The sequence below is a fragment of the Atractosteus spatula genome, chromosome 9 (genome assembly GCF_055471065.1).
Source record: "Atractosteus spatula isolate fAtrSpa1 chromosome 9, fAtrSpa1.hap1, whole genome shotgun sequence".
NCBI classification, from domain to species: domain Eukaryota; kingdom Metazoa; phylum Chordata; class Actinopteri; order Semionotiformes; family Lepisosteidae; genus Atractosteus; species Atractosteus spatula.
Genome location: NC_142714.1, coordinates 7962981 through 7984389, shown reverse-complemented (window position 1 = coordinate 7984389; position 21409 = coordinate 7962981). Strand labels below are relative to the sequence as shown.

Here is a 21409-nt window from a genome sequence, read left to right as displayed (position 1 = left end):
AACATCCTGGCTGCAAGTCAGGTTCCTGTTTTTTCTCAGTTCTGGGCACATGGAAACAAATAGGTGCAATTTTATGTCTAGCAGTAGCAAAGAGAGAGGACGACAGTGGTTAGGAAAAAATAAGACCACCTTTTGCATTAATGACTTCCTAGAACAATGGCTGTTTGTAGTGCAGATGGTACGAGTATGGGAAACATTCTTTATAAGTTATAAGTTTGTTCAAGCAAGCAGTCTTTTTCTCCGAGTAGCAGCTGATGCACCTAAGACTAAAGTCAAGCAGGGATTGTATGAGAAAATTGAACAGACATGATCAGTGACCTAGATAGATGTTTGAGCAGCAGAGTTGGAGTGCTTGGTAGGAAAGAGTCAGTTAATTATAATCATGCATCTTCAAGACAAAAAGTCAGTTCCAAATATGGTAAATGTTGCCAACAGAAGACTTCTGTGGACTGAGAACTGAAACAAAAGGGGGAAAAAAAGCTTTTCCTGCAAAATGTGCAGGGAACACTGTTTATTGACCTTTAACACAGTTTACCTGCTGAACACTTGTCCTCTCTGTGCAGACTTTCATGGTTGCTGGTGTCTTTATGCATGAGATGGTGTGCTTGCCAGCCCAGCCTCAGTTAGCTATGGCCACAGTGGATGCCTACCTTGATTTATTATTGTGGACCACTTTGAAGTAGTTATCCAGTCCTTTTCCGGTAGTTATCGAGTTAACTACTCTGTCTCATGTCTGTGTTGTTAATTACACTGTCTCATGATGTGTTATTTGTTGTGCTGTTGTTGCATTATCCCATGAGAGCTGTATGGTTTTAGCCCTGGTTTTACCATGTTGTGAGTGATATCTGTATCATAAAGTTAGTTTCACAGCTACACTTTCACAGCTGGATTATCGAATCCTCTGTGTCTGTACCGCAATGGTGTTTGAATATTAATCCCACCATAACACTGTGACAAAGCTGTGGTTTGTGGAAGCTCTTGACTGCTAGTCATACTATCGCGTAAGGGAAATCTGTAGTTGGATGGGGAAAAACTCAGACTCATCTCCTAGTCTGTCTGTATACATCACACCATGACAAGCAACCTAATGGAAGTAGGTAGTCAGAGCCTAAGGCACTGCAGAGAGCTGGAGCAGAGCTGACCGACTATAGAAAGAACTTCGAACTGAACTCCACAGCTGCAGATGGGCAATCAGTGAGCCTGTGGCTTGAGAAGTATCAATGAAGAGCTCACTGATGACCACTGAATATGAATTTGAATTGAGAGCCTTCAGACTTTCAGGCAGTGTGAATACAGTATAACCAGTTGGATTGTTTTCAATAAGATTATAAGCAATTCGAAATTAACATTTAAGATTTCTTTGGCAATCAACATAATTCTTGCACTGAAGAGGCTAAGCTTTTGATGCAGTGAATGCTTTTATCTTAAAAAATCCTTCCAGAGATCAGCAGCGTGAAGGTAATGCAAATTTCTTATTAAAATGTGTTCATATGGAACATGAATAGAGACTCTCTACAAGAGTCTGTGAGTTAGACAGGAGCTGGAGTCTAGTAAGTTTCACCTATTAAGTGATTGTTGTGAATATTGAACGCTTGCACATACATGTAAGTGTTCTTACAATGTACTGTTTTGCCTTTCCATCAAGCCTTTACAGATGGCGGGTCAGACTGTTCCTACGCCAGTAACCAGGCAGTCTGTCTTATTCTTTTTTCCAAAGGCACTAGGGTTTGATGGAGTTTTTAGTCTCATGTCTTTTTCTTATAATGCAGAAATTTAGAAACTTAATTGCTATTTAGCAGTATAAAAATATCATAGATCCTCGTTTCTGGCTTATTTTGCTTATGAAACGAGGCCTTGTTTTTAGAATCTTACAATGCAATGTCGCAGAATATGGAACACCCTTTGTCTCAGGTTGGAAACAATTCCTTGTTCTGTTTTGATATGAGAACTACTAATACTTCTGGCAAAATGTTTGTGATATGTGATATTTTAGTAGCTGTTCAGTGCAATGCAGCATCAGGGGCTTTGTCTGTTATTTCTGAGTTTTGGGGATACATATTGAGAGGGTCCTGCCTTGTGGCCCATTGCCTGTCGGGGTTAGAATCCGACCCTCCTGTGGCCCTGTGTTGCAGAAAGGGGTTAGAAAACAGATGGATGGCACTGAGAGGGTGTGGATTGCTGGGTAACTGTGCAGAGTCCGAGGTGTTTAACCCAGATTAAAGAACAGACACACCAGCTGTCATTGGCCAGACTTCCCCTGATTGGCCTACAGGAAGGGAACACTTACAGGAAGTCCCAAGTGAAAGAGGAGCCTGTTGAGTGAGAGAGAGGAAAATGAGACAGGTGTACAGCTTACAGAGCACAATACTTCATCAAGTGAAGCACCTGTACATAGCCTTTGTGGATTCTTAGGGAAGCACAAAGCTTCTACAGCATTCCCGGCTTTTGTTAGGGAAGCTCGTTTGTCACTTTTTGAGTTTTGTGGGCCGTGCCACACCACTGATGTGAAGATACTGTTGGGGAAACCTGTTCTTTTCACAAGTATTTGCGATTCAAGCTTTGTACTTCCTACAGGGCTGCAGTGTTGTTGTTTTTTTCAGAAAAATCCAGATGTGACAGACAAAGAAAATGAAAGACACTTTTCATACTCTGGTAGTTTTCCCAGCTGAGCAGAAGTGCTCTCCAGGAGCGGGGCCAGGCTGCAGGGGAGGGTGTACTCCGCACTAATGGTGCCCTGTGAGCTTGGTGGGTCTTGACATTCATGGGCACGGGCACGAGGCCCCAGATCATGACATTTGTGGGCACGGGCACCAGGCCCCAGATCATGACATTCATGGGCATGGGCACCAGGCCCCAGATCATGACATTCATGGGCATGGGCACCAGGCCCCAGATCATGACATTTGTGGGCACGGGCACCAGGCCCCAGATCGTGACATTCATGGGCATGGGCACCAGGCCCCAGATCGTGACATTGGTGGGCACGGGCACCAGGCCCCAGATCGTGACATTGGTGGGCACGGGCACCAGGCCCTAGATCGTGACATTGGTGGGCACGGGCACCAGGCCCCAGATCGTGACATTGGTGGGCACGGGCACCAGGCCCCAGATCGTGACATTGGTGGGCACGGGCACCAGGCCCTAGATCGTGACATTGGTGGGCACGGGCACCAGGCCCTAGATCGTGACATTGGTGGGCACGGGCACCAGGCCCCAGATCGTGACATTGGTGGGCACGGGCACCAGGCCCCAGATCGTGACATTTGTGGGCACGGGCACCAGGCCCCAGATCGTGACATTCGTGGGCACGGGCACCAGGCCCCAGATCGTGACATTGATGGGCACGGGCACCAGGCCCCAGATCGTGACATTGATGGGCACGGGCACCAGGCCCCAGATCGTGACATTCGTGGGCACGGGCACCAGGCCCCAGATCGTGACATTCGTGGGCACGGGCACCAGGCCCCCAGATCGTGATATTCGTGGGCACGGGCACCAGACTGGTTAGCTCTCGGGTTTCCTACCCGGGCTCTGGTGACCCCCAGCGTCTGCAGCCCTTTGCTCCACCAACAAGAACATGAGAAAGGCTGCAAACGAGAGAAGAGCTTTCCGCCCATCTAGTCAATTTGGTAACCTGAGGTCTTGATTCAATCAAACTCCTGATTGAACTCGTAATTTACTTGTCCGATGCTTCTGAATTAATTTTTGGTCCGCAGCTATTAGGAGATTTTAAAAGTGCAAATAAATGTTTGTAACTTGAAAATGCAATTTTAGGAGCAGAAAACCAATTTTAAAAATGTGATTGCATCCTTGCTACAATGGAGGCTTCAGTTAAGCAACTGGAAATGCAGCTGGAATGAAGGCCAGCAGACGGGAGGAGATCCAGCATCAGGACTGGGAATTTCTGGGTTTGTCTGTCAGCTGAAACTGTACAGACCTGGCAGGGAGTTTCGGCACGATGCGGAACTTTCTAAGGCACGGATCTAAGGCACTTTCTGAACGGATTAAACGCCAACTTTTCTTTGTATTCATGTGCTCTATAAATAGATATCTTTGAGAATATTCAAGATGATTCTTTTCGTCTGAAATCTATAAACCTCCTTATCAGTAATTAAGTAAAAAATAACTAAGGCAGTATTAAGGAAAAGGTTTCAGTGTCCAGTTTTGTATATAAAAGCAAGCAGATTATGAAAAATTAGGCAAAGGTTCTCTGTTAAGGTATTAAAGCAGATTATGAAAAATGAGGCAAAAGTACTCTGTCAAGGTATTAAAGCTGAAACAGCGGGCTAATCTTGCTATCCTTATCTTTGACTGCTTTAAATAGATGCATGAAGAGAGACTTAAGTCTTTGATACAACTTTCTATGTACTGAGCCTAAACTTATTCACAGTCGCTCTGTTAGTGTGCTGACTCTTTCTTCACTTGAAATACAGTCGCCACAAGCAAGGTTGTTGATACGGTCTGTGCCATAACACAGGAACATGAGTAAATATTTTTTAAAAGATGAGAATACGTCTTGTGTTCTGTTGCCCCTGTGTAGAGGAGACTGCGGGGCAGGGGGTGGTTGGAGCCGCTGTCTCTTTCGAGGAGATCGTTCTCCCTCTCCTTCTCCAGCGCTCTTCCTCTCTCCCTCCTCTGTCTGTCTTCCTCTCTCCCTCCTGGCCTGCGCCCACAGTGTCGGCTTTCTCTCCCTCACGCAGACGTTCCAGCCCCAGAGCAGCCGGAGCTGTTCTTGAAGAAGCTGCAGCAGTGCTGCACGATCTTTGACTTTATGGACACGCTGTCAGACCTCAAGATGAAAGAGTACAAGAGGTCCACGCTGAACGAGCTGGTGGACTACGTCACGGTCAGCAGGGGCTATCTCACGGAGCAGGCGTACCCCGAGGTCGTCAAAATGGTGAGTGAAGCGCCGTTTGGGAAGAGCCCATACACGCGCTGGAATACAGCCCTTCCAGCGTCTCGGAGCAGCCTCACCACAGCGCAGTGTAGCCCCACCCCACATGGGTAGTTCAGATCGGCGTCCCCGCAAGAGGAGCACGCAGGTGTGGTTAGCAGCCCTGATACTGACACTGGGGAACGCAGAAACACATACAGGTGCATAACTGTGTTCTGCAAAGCAAAAGCTGCTGCTTTTTTTTATCTGGAAAAATGAGTCGGGTAATAGTGGTGGTGTGCACATGTGAATGTCTCTTGAAGGCTTTTTTTTTTAAATGGAGAGGTGGATAAGCCGTCTTTATTTTTAGGAGGGATTCTAATTTTAAGTATTACCGCAAAAAAAAAAACTACTGTTGTTGCACGGCTCCCTTTGTCAATGAAGCAAATGTGCTGTAAGCTGGTAATTAAAGATTCCGAATACTCGACGGAAGACTCGGGCTGCGTTTCCTCTGAGTGTAGGTGGTGTGACTAAATATACCCGAGTGAGCCTCGTCGTCCTCGCTCGCGAACACGCAGACCAGCAGCACAAATAACTGGTGTCACGACGAGTGGAAGCTCAGCTGGCTCGGTGAAAAAGCCGTGCGTTAAGCGACGACTTAAACACTGTAGAAAGTGAGTAGGAGTGGGCCCGGGTGTGAGGTGTATGAGGGAGAGGGAGTTGGAGCCAGGGTCAGTGCACAGCATTCACAGGAAGGTGTTGGCGTGCACTTCCGCTGAAGCCATACCTGTCTTGAGAGGCCAGCTCTTGCCTAGGGGAGTCAAAAGCAGGGAGCCCACAGGGATTGAGGCAGGGCTGTCCAACTAACTTCTTCATGATTTCTTCAGTAAGCTGTGTTTTGGATTTTTAACTCCCTAACAGATGGTGATTAAAACTTTTTTTTTTTTACCCTGGAGGATACTGCATGAAAGAACCCTCTAATAACCCCAGTCTGAACATAAAATCTGTTTAACTCTATTTAAAATAATGCTGTTTAGAAAGTATTGAAAACAAAACTGCAGGTCACCGTGGTTACCAGTGGAGGTCAACAGATCACTGCATATAAGACTGTGGATAGACATTTTCCCCTTTTTTACTGGGGATCCTCCATGCTGTTGTCGTGCAGATCTAGATGTGACCAGATCGCCCGAAAAGACCCGATTTAAACAATACCACAGGCTTGGTTCATTGCACACCGTTTCCAGAACTTTGTTGCCTGGAAGACAGTGCTAGTGCTAATAGTGCTAATAACGGCATTAGTTAAGGGAGTGAAAATGTGGATGGAGTGAATGTACAGCGGCCTGGGAATTGGATACACTCCCAATTCTGGAGATTCGGCCAGGCTCTGCTCATGGCTCATGCTAGGACAACAATAATCACAGTAATAATAACAAGTTACCATGCACTGAAAGTGCTTTATAGATAGTGGGGATATCCCTCCATCCACCTGGATGATGTGAAGGCAGCCAGAGTGTGCCAGTATGCTCACCACACAGCAGTGGGGAGGAGAACAGAGTAATAAAGCCAGTTCATGGACAGGGATTAGGAGGCCATTGTTGCTAAAGGCCCGAGGCCTTATCTTGGCCTCCTAGTGTGGAAGGCGCTTGAGAGGCTTCTAGGGACAACCTTCCTCCAGCTGGAGCTTGGGGATTATCTCTGTGGACAGGTGGGAGACAGTGGGCTATTCCTCTTCTGGCCAATGAGGCCAGCAGTCCCATACCGGCTATGATATGCTGATATTTTACTATGTTGGCGTCTCAATGAAAATGATTTTTCTGGATTTCTGTAATTGCATACACAGATTAAAAACAATTGTTGTTGTTTTTTTTCCATCTCCACCTTTTTTGAAGCAACTTCCTTGATGCTGTTTTTACAAACTGCTGCTTTTTTTTTTGTTCTCCTTCCTGCTCCAGGTCTCTTGTAATATATTCAGGACCCTCCCTCCCAGCGACAGTAATGAATTTGATCCAGAAGAGGATGAACCAACACTTGAAGCCTCCTGGCCACACTTACAGGTACTGCTGGGAGTCGTCACGTCACGTGCGACACAGACACCGCTAGGGGAAACACTGTGCAAGAGCCCTGAGCCCAGAGCTGCTCCCCTCCTTTTTTGGCATTGTTTCCTGGTAGCCCCTTGACTGTTTGAGTTTGTAACCATTTTTTTTTCCGTTCGCTAACACTGGTGTGGTTTGGTTGTAATCAGGTTCCTGTTTGTTTTAGCTCTTTTTTTTTTTTGGTTCTGGGCCGGTCTGGGTGTGGGCGTCCTCTCACACCTGTTTGTGTACTTACTGCTATTTTCCAGGACTCCTTTAGAAATGAGATGAATATCTCAAGGAGAATCTTCCTGGTAAAACTACTTTTTGATTTTATTTTTGTAAAAAAAAAATGCATTCAGTCAATAAAATTTTAAATTAACCCCACAATCACCTTTCCTGAAGCATTACTAACACTGCTGGCTATGGTAGAGGCCTCAGACTAATGTAGAGACGAGATTTGAGCCCCAACACTGTAGCGCCTAATATCTGTCTGTTCAGTGCTGTGATCGAGTGCCTCTCACTTACCCTGCAGACTCGCCTGATCTCTGCCAGCCAGGACAGGGTCTTTACTGACTGTCACCTCTCTATCCTTGCAGCTTGTATACGAGTTTTTCATAAGATTTTTGGAGAGTCAAGAATTCCAGCCCAGTATTGCCAAAAAATACATAGACCAGAAATTTGTATTACAGGTAAGCAATCTGTGTCTTTTTTTGTTCAAAGTCAGCAGGGTTTTCAGCTTCGTGAAATAAATAAATATGCAGTCTTGCAGTCTGACAGTCTTGCAGAAGGCTGATCACGGGTGTGGGTGTTGTGGGGAGGTCATGGCTTGACTCTTCAGGTGCATTAAGTATAAGCTGATTTAATTAAGGAGGGTCCTGCTGTCCCCACACTCCTGCGACAGGGGGCCCCAGTTTTGTATCCGTCTCCCTGAGGTGACTGTCGATACCTCTTCCCCTTGTCCAGCTTCTGGAGCTGTTTGACAGCGAAGACCCCAGGGAGAGAGACTACCTGAAGACAGTCTTACACAGAATTTACGGAAAGTTTCTCGGTCTGCGGGCTTTTATACGAAAACAGATTAATAATATTTTTCTACGGTAAGCATCTCTCTCTCTTTTTTTGGGGAAAGGTGAGATTATTGCCGTTTTTCTGTTGTGTCTTTGAAAAAAGCCCGGGAGCTGGACGGTCTGACAATCTGTGCTTTTCTCCTGTGCCGTGTAGTTTTGTCTATGAAACCGAGCACTTCAACGGGGTAGCAGAGCTGCTGGAGATTTTGGGAAGGTACGTCACCGTGGGCTGTGCCGTGTGTCAGCGTGTTCTGAAAGCGCGTGGAGGGAAATTGCAGCGTAGATGCGCTCTCAGACCGAGATGTGCATAATGGCAAGGAAAATTTTGTTCTTCAGCCTGCAGTATTTTGCAGCGAAGTGGACATTTATGTCAAACCTCATGAGACGCAAACTTTGTGTTTTTCATAGTGCTTGCCTCGCTACTCATTTTGAAATGGCACATGAATGTGCTGTGGGAGTTAAGAAATCAAGTACCTCTCTGTTGTAATTAAGTTTATACATCCATATCTTTATATTCTGGGAATTGCTGGTGTGCTGGGAATTTTATACTGTCATTATTTTAGCCATATGAATCATTTTTTAAATTAATTTAATTGTATTGTGTGGGGAGTTTTAAGGATACCATAGGGAAGATTTTTTAAAATATCATTAGCCTGTAAGTAACTCTTTAACAGATCACTTAAACATTATGCAGGTTTCATTGGAAATATGTCATGGTAAGGCAATATTTAATTACTGCAAAGTCTAATGATTTTTGCTTGAAACTAATTATAATTTTTTAATACAAAAAATGCATTAAATTCGGATCATGTCTGATGGAACTATGAATATAAAAGGTTGGAATAGGTCTCAGTGACTTAGAACAAACACATTTGATACCTCTTTTGAAGGATAAATGTGAAATATTCTGCATTGTCTTTGCCTGCAACATCAGGTCAGAACAATCCGTGTGACCTCTTCACTTCTCTCAATAAGTCAAACGTTTTAGTTCACTCAGCACACACCCTGCATCATCATTTAAGTTTTCTTGTGTTTTTTTTGTTCTTGTTTTTGTCCTCACAGCATAATCAATGGCTTTGCTCTTCCTCTGAAGGCAGAGCACAAACAGTTCCTGGTGAAAGTGTTGATTCCTTTGCACACTGTCAGAAGCTTGTCTCTGTTCCATGCACAGGTACACCTCTAAACACTTATCACACGAGTGAAGGAACAGCTCTGCTAACTGCTGTTCAGCTGTAGCCTGAGGCTCCCTGAAAATGTCTTTTGCCATGTTAGAACAATTGGTTACTAGCAGCATTTTATAATAATGCAGAGGATTTATTTATATAGATTCACCATTTAATTGTTTTAAAAAGTTAAGCCATTTTTATTTGAAAAGTTAATTAACAAATTGTGCTTTTTTTAAAAAAAAATGGCGCATTTACCATTGCCTGCAAATTGATGTGTGAAAATGATTTTGTGCGTTATCTCATACAACATAAGTTGTATGTTGATCTTGACTTGTTTTTGTTTTCCCAGTTGGCGTATTGTATTGTACAGTTTCTAGAGAAAGACCCAACACTAACAGAACCAGTAAGTGATTTAAATACATTATTTAAAATAATCCCTTTTAAAATACGAATGATGATCTCTGTCTTCTCGATTTCATTGTGACAAACACCTACTCTTGTTTTTCTGTGTAGGTTATCAGAGGATTGTTAAAATTCTGGCCAAAAACATGCAGTCAGAAAGAGGTAGTGTTTTTTTTTCCCATTTGTTCAACTTGTTTTGTAGGTAACCATGTGCAAAAACACAAATGCATTAGAGTAGGTTAACACCCATCAAGAGGAATTTAATAAGTGCAATAGTTTCTTGAATTTGTGCTAATCTGAATCCCGGTTCACTCAGACTGGGAGAATGTGTGACAGGATCAGCTGTGTCTCTGGGGGCTGTTGCGTTGGTGTCTGTATTGTGCTCTGCAAGGCTGACAGGTTTCATAGCTCTTCAGTAAGAAGGGAGCACAGTTGGGCGAATCATCTGGGCTGAGCAGACACATGGATGTAACATTAATAGGGAGCAAGGGTGCACTGAAGAGGGAACCCAGTAATGACCTGACAGAGGGGCCTGGTAGCTGGTAGCAATTCTGTGCTTCAGCCTCACCGTGACAGTTGGCCCGGTTGTGACATCCCTCTGTCGTCACCTGGACTCTGCCCGTGTTTCTGCAGGTAATGTTCCTTGGGGAGCTGGAGGAGATCCTGGATGTGATCGAGCCCACGCAGTTTGTGAAAATCCAGGAGCCTCTCTTCAAACAGATCTCCAAGTGTGTCTCCAGCCCACACTTCCAGGTCAGCGCCCTCCTCGCTGCTCTTTGCTCTCGCACGGCTTCCTGGCAGCAGCTGCAGCTCTTCTGAGTTTGCTCCTCAGCATTGTGGAGATTGCACTGATGCTCCAGCCTGTGTTTTTGACTATCCCTGAGAACCAGCATCACGTTCTGCATGTCCTCTGAGAGCTTTGCCAGTGTCGGTCTTCACAAGAGTGTGCTGTATCAGTAAAATCAGAGTTAGGAAATAGTAAGTGTGTGAAGATGCCATTGTGATCTGCCTTGTGCAACTCAGCGGCTTTGCTCTCGTGTGCCAGGTGGCAGAGCGGGCACTGTATTACTGGAACAATGAGTACATCATGAGCCTGATCGAGGAGAACTCCAGTGTCATCCTTCCCATTATGTTCACCAGCCTCTACAGGATCTCCAAAGAGCACTGGAATCCGTGAGTACCACCAGCCAGGGGCACAGTGCCTTTCGGCACTATTCAGCACAGGGCGCAGATTGAGATGCTGAATGATACAGCGTTACGAAATGTTTTGGCAAAAAATGATCCTTTGGTGCCAGCAATGATTTTAGCCTCAGGCTAAGCTAATATTACCAGTGATAATCTTTATTTCTGTATTAAAAACACATTTTCACATTCTTCGTGCATCCCACAAATACCCAGCATGTAAGTTTTGACTATAAAGGAACAGAAAGATATGACACTGTGGTAAATGCTTTGTTGCATCTGGTCTTTTGCTGACAGTGTAATGAAGCTTCACATTTCCTTTGTAGTGCGGTCAGGATCGCTTTCAGTTTCAGGTTCAGAGAGCGTCCAGACCATTTAAAAAAGTACGTGCACTGGCACTGAGCTCACTTCACTTCTTGGAATTGTTTGATAGGTCTGTCTCCCGAGCAGTCCCCCCCATTATTAGGCAAGACTTGTCATCTGAAATTCGTTTTTTTTATAATTTGGAACTTTTTTATAATGTTTTTTTTTTCCTTTTTTCCCAGGGCAATAGTAGCTTTAGTCTACAATGTTCTCAAAGCATTTATGGAAATGAACAGTTCTCTGTTTGATGAACTCACAGCCACTTACAAGTCTGATCGCCAGCGGTAAGAAGTCACAAACACATACTGCCTTGTGTTCCTCTGCTTTTATACTTGCACAGACCGTTTTGAAACTGGTGCTGTGATCTGCATGGGACAAAGATTGCTTTTATTTCAGTTCAATCCCAGGGCAGCCTGTCTGGGTGAGCTGGGGGTACAGAGATACCTTGGGATTTAGGATAGGAGCCCCTCTGAGCCCGGGGGCAGGTTTGGGAGGTGCCACCTGCTATAAAGATTGTAGTAATGAACTAATAGGTGGGGGGGGGGGGGAAGCATATCACCTCCCAGTTCTCTGTATAGACAAGCGTACTTGTATCCAAGAGCCTGTAGCTGTTAGAATTTGAAATACTCAGCACAGACTTGAACTGCTGTGCAGTGAGAAAGCTCGATTTCAAACCCTGTAGTGTAAGTGATAGTGGAAGGGGGTGTATTTGTGTGAACATTGCTGATTTTAAATTACCAGTCACAGCACCTTTGCCCTCACACGAACACTAACACGGGGTGATGGGGAGTGCTGGTTTCTGTATATTTTTGCTTTTTGAAATATCCAGCCTAGAATTGGCTCGGTTTGGCCAGCACACTGGGGTGTGGTGATTAAAGTCTTGTTCTCTTGTCCCCAGTGAGAAGAAGAAGGAAAAGGAAAGAGAGGAGCTGTGGAAAAAGCTGGAAGACCTGGAGTTAAAGAGGGGTCTCAGGAGCGATGGGATAATCCCTACTTAACACAGGCAGCCCACTGCACTCTTAGCCTAACCGGATACCCATTTATGTAGTATGAGATGGAGCAACAGTTCTTTCTGTATTGTGCAACTTACTTTACGGTAGATTCACACGTCTGTTTCATTATTTCAACAGCACTGTAAATAACTTTCTTTCCCTTAAATATTACGCCGGAAGAAAAAAAAAACGCAAAAAGGAAAAAAGAAAAAAAGACAGACTGTGGATAGTAGAACTTTAAAAGAAAAAAGCGAGGAGAAAGGAATATGAAACCCGAGCAGTTCTGTAAAGATAGGAAATTGTTCTGACCCCGCCGCCACCACCACCACCCGCCCCGCCCTTGTCCGTCAGCACGTGTTTGATCTGTACCTCCTTCGGGTGCTGTTTCCTCAGCGATGCAGGGTGGGTAGCAGCTTTGGGGAGCCCCGAGTGGGGGAAAAGGAGGCGTTTTCCTGGGCGCCAGACAGAGCGGATACCCCGTTCCCTCAGGACCATAACGACCTGCCCTTTATCGCCCCCCCTGCAAAACTGCTGCCACGAGAGAGCTGCCCTTCTCAGATTTTGAAGAATCTGTCTATATATATATTATTACCAGTGTAATTTTAAAAGTTCATGTGTAGATCTAAAAAAAACGAAAAATGAAATCACTGCACTCGTACGGTTTTTATTTGTTCTTTCTGGAAACGAGTGAAGATGTCTAGTGCAACAGCCCAAAGCATCTGGACTGGTCTCTCAAAGGTTTGGCTCCCTGTTACAAGCAGTACCTGCTGGTATCAGTCTGGTATTGGTACCGTTCTCAGTTACCTGTAAAGATTACCATTTAAACAACAGGCGGTAGAAGTTCCCAGGTCAACAAAGTACAGTAAGTAACTTGTGAAACTCCTGTATTGTGAAAAGGAACACTACTTGTGTCAGTTCTTCACAGTATTAAGAATCTGTATAACATTGTTATTGAATGCAGTACATCGATATCTTGTATCTTGTAGTTATTAGCTTCTATTTTCTTAGGAACAGAAGGAGTATCCAATACATAAAAGTGGTATAATGGAACAAGACTTCCTGGTATTTCTGATGCTGTTTTGTTTTTTTTAACGTTCCTGTGAACATGGGAGATATATTTTTTTGCTGGGGGTGGGTGGGTGAGGGTGGGGCTGTCTCAACTTCTTGCTCTGATGCATTAATATAATACCTGCATTGACCCTTTGAGAATTCATGTGTGCTTTAGGATGGCCCACGTGTGATGATACACGCCGAAAAATGTCTAATTATTTTAAAAAATAAAGAAATATTAAATTAAACCTTTTTTTGTGATAAAGCGAAGATCCGGGGTTGTTTTATTTTAGTGCTTTTGGATTGTGGACAGCAAGCCTGACCAATGAATTTGTGAATTTGTTATATTTTGAGGGAACATTCAGTGGCTGTTAGAAATGTTTACAGAATTCTTATGCACTGTTCTTAAATTTCACACTTTGCAAGAACCTTCTTCCCTCTGTGGGGAAAGAGGTGTTTTTACTGTATGCATAGCTGCATTTGGGTGTTAAAACAGATGGGCATCAACAATGTTTGCTAGCAGTTCAAGTCCACCATAGGTTCAGCTGAAGATGTCATAGGGAACAAATTGGGACCCAGTGGATTAATTGCATGCAAAAGCTCTCTTTGCAATGACACTTTTGAATGCAATGGCGTTAGTCTAGAGAGAGAAAACTTTTTGGCCCTTAATAGGTGCTGTGTTCCACTGTGGTGCACATCAGTGCCAATCTCCATGTGTCTTCATTCAGAGGAAGGCCATGCAGCATTGTAGCCTAGTGGCCAGGGCACAACCAGAGGGTTGTGGGTGCAAATCCCAGGTGAGACATTTCTGCTCGTTCAGTTGTAGGTGTCAACATAGGAGAATTTGTTCTCAATTAACATATCTGGTTCAATAAAAGTTGTAGAAATCATTTCTAAGTGTGAGAGCCAGTTACCATATTACAGTCCTTCACTGTGATGGGAGGGAAGACTCCTTTATTACAATGTAATTTCAGTATATTTACACATTTCTAACAAAGCTTCCTGTTTTGTAATGATGGGTTATCTTGGGTCATAGTTTCATGTTCTATATCCCTTTTGCAATGATTTGTAAATATCTGTGACATGCTCTATGATATTTTATGTCTAATACATCCCTTACCTTAATGTTTTTTTCCAAAACATTTTTTTCTTTTGGTTGAGTAGTGTGTAAATACTTCAAAGAATGTCCAGACCGTTTTTCTTTGTTGCTTTTTCAGCTTATGTTTCAACTTATGTTTAGTTCCAGTGATGAGGATTTAAAAAAAAAAATCTTTCAAAAGACCTAAGTAAAGATGCTGCATATGGAGATCTTTGATCATCTTTTTATTTATTTGGTTTCTTGGTGTAGTTGTATCCAAATTATTTTTTTTGGTTGATGTTTTCAGGGTGGCAGTGGTGCGTGGGGCTGTGCGGGGACAGCGCGCTGTCACAAGGCTCTGATTCAGGGGGAGGCATTTGTTTCAACACGGTTTCAGCCCATGGGGGGTGTTGACCAATCAGAGCTGCACCTCTTTGATGATGTGCAGGAGGGGTTGGTGACATCAGGACCAGGAACTCCGAATATGGGCGTCGGCAGCAGGCGAGGGGGTGGAGCTCGGCAACCTCCTGGGGAAATGGAAATTTAAGGCATTGAGCTTGGACTGAATGTAATCTCTTAAAATGATTTAAAGGGTTGGAAAGAGACTATGTAAATCTGATCTACTTTTGAAAGAAAGTCTATAAAAGTATTCATTTTAAAACCCTTTGTGTTTGACAACCAACTTGTTCATAATAAAAAAAAGACCAAAACCGTTTTCTTCAATGTTATTACCTTGATCAGTCGGTCTCCGCTGTGAAATGTGTAGCAGAGGTGCTGGGAGTTTTCCTAGGAGGGCTCTCATGCCGTGGTGGAAAAGCTGTGGTGAGGAGGGCAGCAGGTGAACCGTGGCCCAACACGACAGAATTAACCAAAACTCCCAGATGTGTGGCAATTGTTTTGACGACGTCTCTTGGCATTTGTAAAATGTAAAAATGTACCAAATCCTTTGGGATCTAACACTTGGCTCCTGAGGCCACAGGTCGCCCCCCTCGGCTGTTCCGGTTCCTCCCAGGGAGCCCTGGGTATCCAGCTGCCTGCCCTCTCTGTGGGACCAGAGCAGGCCTGCTGTCTTCCTCACGCCGTGGGGCACCGCCGGCACTCAGCTCCAGCCCGTGGCTGCAGGCGAAAGGCCTGGTCCTGGTTCCCTGCAGGCCTGGGCCCAGGTCCTTCTCCGGTCTGCCTGCTGCCCGGCGCGCGGGGAGCCGCAGCTGTGCTGGCGAGCTCTTCGGAGCACAGGACCTCCTGCCCCTTCCGGAATAAAGACCGCGCGAGGAGGGGTTGACACACAAGGGGTTTTATTTTGTTCAGCAGCCATATCATGCTGGCAGGTGTGCAGGTGTGAGGCTGGCCAGTACCTGGATGGGAGACCTCCTGGGAAAGCTAAGGGTGCTGCTGGAAGTGGTGTAAGTGGGGCCAGCAGGAGCCACTCACCCTGCAGTCTGTGTGGGTCATAATGCCCCAGTATAGTGACGGGGACACTATACTGTAAAAAGGAGCCATCCTTTGGATGAGGCGTAAAACCGAAGTCCTGACTCTCTGTGGTCAATAAAAATCCCAGCGAGTTTCTCAAAAAGAGTAGGGGTGTCACCCTGGAGTCCAGGCTCAAATGCTCTCTGGCCTTTACCAATCATGGCCTCTGAATAATCCCCCTCTCTGAACTGGCTTCATCACTCTGCTCTCCTCCCCACTGATAGCTGGTGTGTGGGGAGCGTTCTGGCGCACTATGGCTGCCGTCGCATCATCCAGGTGGGGCTGCACACTGGTGGTGGAGGACAGTACCCAATACCTGTAAAGTGCTTTGAGAAAAGCGCTATATAAGTGTAAGGATTTATTTTTTGGGCTTTTATGAGCAGCAGAAAAAGAGCTCATGCACGACATGGAGGAGAAAGCCCAGTCTTAAATGTGCTTTTTCTATTGCACGGAAGGAAAAAAGCTTTTATTCGAATATTGTTGCGTCCAGCAGAGCTGTGTTTTTTTTTCTTTTACGAAAGTCATTTTTGTAAAACTCAGTGCAGCCACTTGAGGGCAGTGTATACAAAGCTATGGCTCCTGCAGGTGGTCTGTAGTTGCAACATTGGTTAGCAAGGTTTTGTTTTTCCTTTTTGGTGAAATACCCTTTCACTGCAGTTGTTTCTAAAAATCTAATTGGGATATTTTATTCATAGGGCTTCACTACAAATAATCATTGAAATTGTATTACTTGACAGCACTGTGTGCATGGGGTAATATACAGTATGTTATTCAGAGTTATGTATAATGCACAGATATATTGTGCATTGCAGCCCATGGAATTGATTTACATTTTCACATCTTTGCACGAAAAGGATGTAAAGATTTTAAAGCAGAGTCTTAGAGGATTACAGCTGTTGCACTGTGGTATTCTCCGAGTTGTCTGCCAAACGTCCTGTTCAGCAGAACCATTTCACACCCAGTTCTCTCGCTTTTGATGACAAAAGTTTAATGGCATACACTAATCAAATGCATTCCATTAAGAGGTTTTTCTTGGAACAACCAAGACAAATTTCTGGGAAACTGCTCCAAAATTACAATCACTTTTTAAGCATGAGAAAATGTATTCCGTTATAGTGTAATTAAGCTCAACGGACAAACGTGTTCCTTCTCTCTGCTTTTCTGCATGGAATTAGCCATAGCTTGTTAAATTGCAGCTCCCCAATCGAACTTCCACAATAATTTATTTTGGGAATTGCTACTCTTTATTTTAACTGAATTATACTAATAAAGACAATGGATAAAGAAAACTGAATACATTTTCCTAGAATGCATCATGACACTTTTTTATTCACCTGTAGAAGATTGGACATGTGTGTGTATATACAGTGGTGTGAAAAAGTGTTTGCCCCCTTCCTGATTTCTTATTTTTTTGCATGTTTGTCACACTGAAATGTTTCAGATCATCAAACAAATTGAAATATTAGACAAAGATAACACAAGTAAACACAATATGCAGTTTTTAAATTAAGGTTTTTATTATTAAGGGAAAAAAAATCCAAACCTACATGGCCCTGTGTGAAAAAGTGATTGCCCCCTAAACCTAATAACTGGTTGGGCCACCCTTAGCAGCAACAACTGCAATCAAGCGTTTGCGATAACTGGCAATGAGTTTTTTACAGCGCTGTGGAGAAATTTTGGCCCACTCATCTTTGCAGAATTGTTGTAATTCAGCCACATTGGAGGGTTTTCGAGCCTTAACTGCTTTTTTAAGGTCATGCCACAACATCTCAATCCGATTCAGGTCAGGACTTTGACTAGGCCACTCCAAAGTCTTCATTTTGTTTTTCTTAAGCCATTCAGAGGTGGACTTGCTGGTGTGTTTTGGATCGTTGTCCTGCTGCAGAACCCAAGTGCGCTTCAGCTTGAGGTCACGAACAGATGGCCGGACATTCTCCTTCAGGATTTTTTGGTAGACAGCAGAATTCATGGTTCCATTTACCACAGCAAGTCTTCCAGGTCCTGAAGCAGCAAAACAGCCCCAGACCATCACACTACCACCACCATATTTTACTGTTGGTATGATGTTCCTTTTCTGAAATGCTGTGTTACTTTTATGCCAGATGTAATGGGACACACACCTTCCAAAAAGTTCAACTTTTGTCTCGTCAGTCCACAGAGTATTTTCCCAAAAGTCTTGGGGATCATCAAGATGTTTTCTGGCAAAACTGAGACGAGCCTTTATGTTCTTTTTGCTCAGCAGTGGTTTTCGTCTTGGAACTCTGCCATGCAGGCCATTTTTGCCCAGTCTCTTTCTTATGGTGGAGTCATGAACACTGACCTTAACTGAGGCAAGTGAAGCCTGCAGTTCTTTGGATGTTGTTGTGGTGTTTTTTCTGACCTCTTGGATGAGTCGTCGCTGCGCTCTTGGGGTAATTTTGGTCAGTGGGCCACTCCTGGAAAGGTTCACCACTGTTCCATGTTTTTGCCATTTGTGGATAATGGCTCTCACTGTGGTTCGCTGGAGTCCCAAAGCTTTAGAAATGGCTTTATAACCTTTTCCAGACTGATAAATCTCAATTACTCCGTTTCTCATTTGTTCCTGAATTTGTTTGGATCGCAGCATGATGTCTAGCTTTTGAGGATTTTTTGGTCTACTTCACTTTGTCAGGCAAGTCCTATTTAAGTGATTTCTTGATTGAGAACAGGTGTGGCAGTAATCAGGCCTGGGTGTGGCTAGAGAAATTGAACTCAGCTTTCCAAAGATGTGATAAACCACAGTTGATTTATGTTTTAACGGGGGGGGGGGGGGCAATCACTTTTTCACACAGGGCCATGTAGGTTTGGATTCTTTTTTCCCTTAATAATAAAAACCTTCATTTAAAAACTGCATTTTGTGTTTACTTGTGTTATCTTTGTCTAATATTTCAATTTGTTTGATGATCTGAAACATTTCAGTGTGACAAACATGCAAAAAAATAAGAAATCAGGAAGGGGGCAAACACTTTTTCACACCACTGTATATGATGTGTCCATCTCCTGGTGTAAAAGTGACATTCTGAAAGGGAGTGAGCTACTTTTGAACTGCATTTCCAGGTGCAGCTATTCTGACTTTTTGAAGTTGTAGGCCAGGATCTCGCACATTCCCATCCAGCATTGAGCAATACATCAAAACACTCCTAGCTGCTCTTGTACTTTATATTACAGGACACTGTTTTCTGCTAAGCTCCTGTATCCTGTCAGTGGTAGTTTAAGTCGTTGTGGGATGACATACAACAGTGACATACAACAAGGGAACTCACTTTACAAAATGTAATTCTGTAAGAATTACTGGGATTTCATCATTTCAAAAGAGCATCTACCTGGCTTAACTGCCAGGGAAACTGTGTTCTCATTACCCTGTTCGGTTCTCCCTTTTGGGAAGACAAGTAATTTGTATGAAAGGCATTCCTGAAAGGAAGCTTAAAGCAAAGTTGTTCCACCACTGGTGTTTCTTTTTTGTGACAAAATGATCAAACTTTTCTCAATGGAAATTCCTAAAATAGATCTTTTGAGTCTGTTCTTCCTAAAATAACCACTTTCATAGTCCTAGTCTTAAGTGATTGTACTTTCTGTGGTATACAATACCAAATTTTTCCAGTTTTGTTTTAACTGCTCTGCCAGTCTTTATCTTATGTTTTCTATTTAATTAGTGTTTCACCTTACTGGTGCAGAAAAGTAGCCACCCTGCACATTGATTGGAATATTTTCCAAGTCCTTTCTTGCTGTATTGCAAAGAGCCCACCATTTCAGCAACATGTCTGGAAGCTGCTTCAGGCCTCCTGAACTGCAATTTACAGCTTTCTCCATCTTTCACTTTTGGCCCCGAGTCCTCTTTCAGTTATTGAGCTCCAGCTTGTAACAAGGTCGGTTAGGTGACTGAAAGGTGGATAAAAATGTGACGTGTTTCCTGAAGAGCTGTAGTGATCTCCTGTGCGTTCCAGGCCTGCGTGTGAAAGCTCACGTGGTGCTGTGGGAGAGGAGTGTTGGAGAGTCTGCTGTGAGCCTTAGACTGCGGTACGTACAGTAGTAGGGAAGCAGGGGATTAGCAGGTACCACTTGCATGAGAGACATGCATACACAGGTGATCTGTCCATGTGAGCCCTCTGTACCGCTGTCAGAACACCCACATCCACCTGCTGTAGCCTGTGCAGAGGAGCGATGCTTTAAGGTTAGGGTCAAAATGAGGGTAAGCTCAGAGATCTTCAGCCCTGATCCCGGAGAGCCATTGCCCGTCTTCCGTTTTAAAATTCAGAATCCTCAATAAATTAATGATGGATCAAGGTGAACAGTGCTTGGGCTCTGGTTACAAGTAATCTCTACATTACTTAAATCATCTGTTTTATCAATCACAATGAAATTATTTCCACTATTAGGAAACATTCGATTCAATGCGGAGCTGTAAATTGTATTGCCAAAGGCTCTCTGGGATGAGAATCTGAGATCCCTGCTTTAGAGACCCAGTTACCTTTAAGGTTATTAAAAGGGCTAAGACTACAGGTTGGGCTAGAGACGGGGTATTCATGGTAGATGGAAATTCTTCTCTTGTTTTCCAAACTTCTCCTGTGGTGTGGCCACAGATACAATGGCTTATTGTCCTGGTGTGGTGAGATGAAGCGCTGGCCTTCAGGAATGTTCACATGAGCACGCGTGAACACTCAGCCCTGCAGCATTACCATCAAAAGGGGGTTTTGTATCTCTGCTCTAGAATAACACAATTTTCACTTCCAGAAAAGCAAAGTGTGTGTAATGAAATCAGATCGCATCCAATCGAGTCAAAGGGTTTGGGTGTTAGTACGTGCCCTGTGTCTGAGATCATGTTTTTACATCTGGTGAACTTCGAACGCAGTGTCCAAGCACCAGACGAGCCCCTGACAGGCAAGCGCTGTGTGCGGCCGGGGGTGAGACCACAGACAGCGCAGAATTCGTTACTTTTGAGAGGAAATCCTGGGATGTGCTCATCCCTGAGCACTTTTCCAATGTTGTTACTGGCCGGCATCTGTCCGAATCATTGCCGCCTCACGTCCCTTTGCTGACAAGATTGCGCAGGGGAGCTGTCTGACAGGAGCGAGCCGCTCTCTCTGGCCCCGGGTTATTTATCCTGAATCCCAACCGTCGCTCCCGAGTTCAGAAGGAAAGCAGACAGGCAGCAGAGGTGGGAGGTAAAGACAACAGGCATCGGAGTGAGCAGGCCCTTCTCATGCTGTGAATTCACTGGCAAGAAGGACAGAATTCCAGTCTGAGGAGTCCGTACCAGAAGTTAAAACTGAATAAGACAGAGAAATGATGAGACAATTCTTAATGACTTTTTAGGTACGATTTTGGTATTGGTATTTAAAGTATTAATGACCACTAAAAAATGGATTGCTTCTAAAAGCAATTTGAATTGATGTTAATGTGTTAATGTAAATGTCTGTCTGTGGTGGAAATGTGTGACTAATATCTGATGAAGCTGTGAAATCTGCAACAGTGAAAAGAACTGTTGACTGTGCTTGTTTCTGAGCACCAGAAAAGACAGCGGTCAAGCAGTTTCTCATGGCTCTTGGCAAAGAGAGGGGTGAAGTACAGCTTCAAAAATTTACTTAATTCTCTCAACACTGCTAAACTTGTGATTTCCTGACAAATATGAACGAAGGTAAATACGTAATGAGACTTTTATACTGTAGTTAATTGCGA

General features: G+C 44.0%; 1 protein-coding gene across 3 annotated transcripts in view; it reads left to right on the top strand.

The window, feature by feature from the left end:
• The window catches only part of LOC148828069 (serine/threonine-protein phosphatase 2A 56 kDa regulatory subunit epsilon isoform), a 30346-nt gene extending 15391 nt beyond the window's left edge, over positions 1–14955 (top strand). For all 3 annotated transcript variants that reach the window (XM_088925432.1, XM_088925433.1, XM_088925434.1), the window contains exons 3-14: positions 4701–4897; positions 6826–6927; positions 7545–7637; positions 7912–8042; positions 8167–8226; positions 9075–9183; positions 9528–9581; positions 9692–9742; positions 10214–10333; positions 10626–10753; positions 11308–11409; positions 12024–14955. In XM_088925432.1, coding sequence (XP_088781558.1) covers positions 4701–4897; positions 6826–6927; positions 7545–7637; positions 7912–8042; positions 8167–8226; positions 9075–9183; positions 9528–9581; positions 9692–9742; positions 10214–10333; positions 10626–10753; positions 11308–11409; positions 12024–12123 — 1247 coding nt within the window. In that variant the 3' untranslated portion in view covers positions 12124–14955. The remainder of the gene's footprint in view (positions 1–4700; positions 4898–6825; positions 6928–7544; positions 7638–7911; positions 8043–8166; positions 8227–9074; positions 9184–9527; positions 9582–9691; positions 9743–10213; positions 10334–10625; positions 10754–11307; positions 11410–12023) is intronic.
• Positions 14956–21409: the final 6454 nt, after the last annotated feature.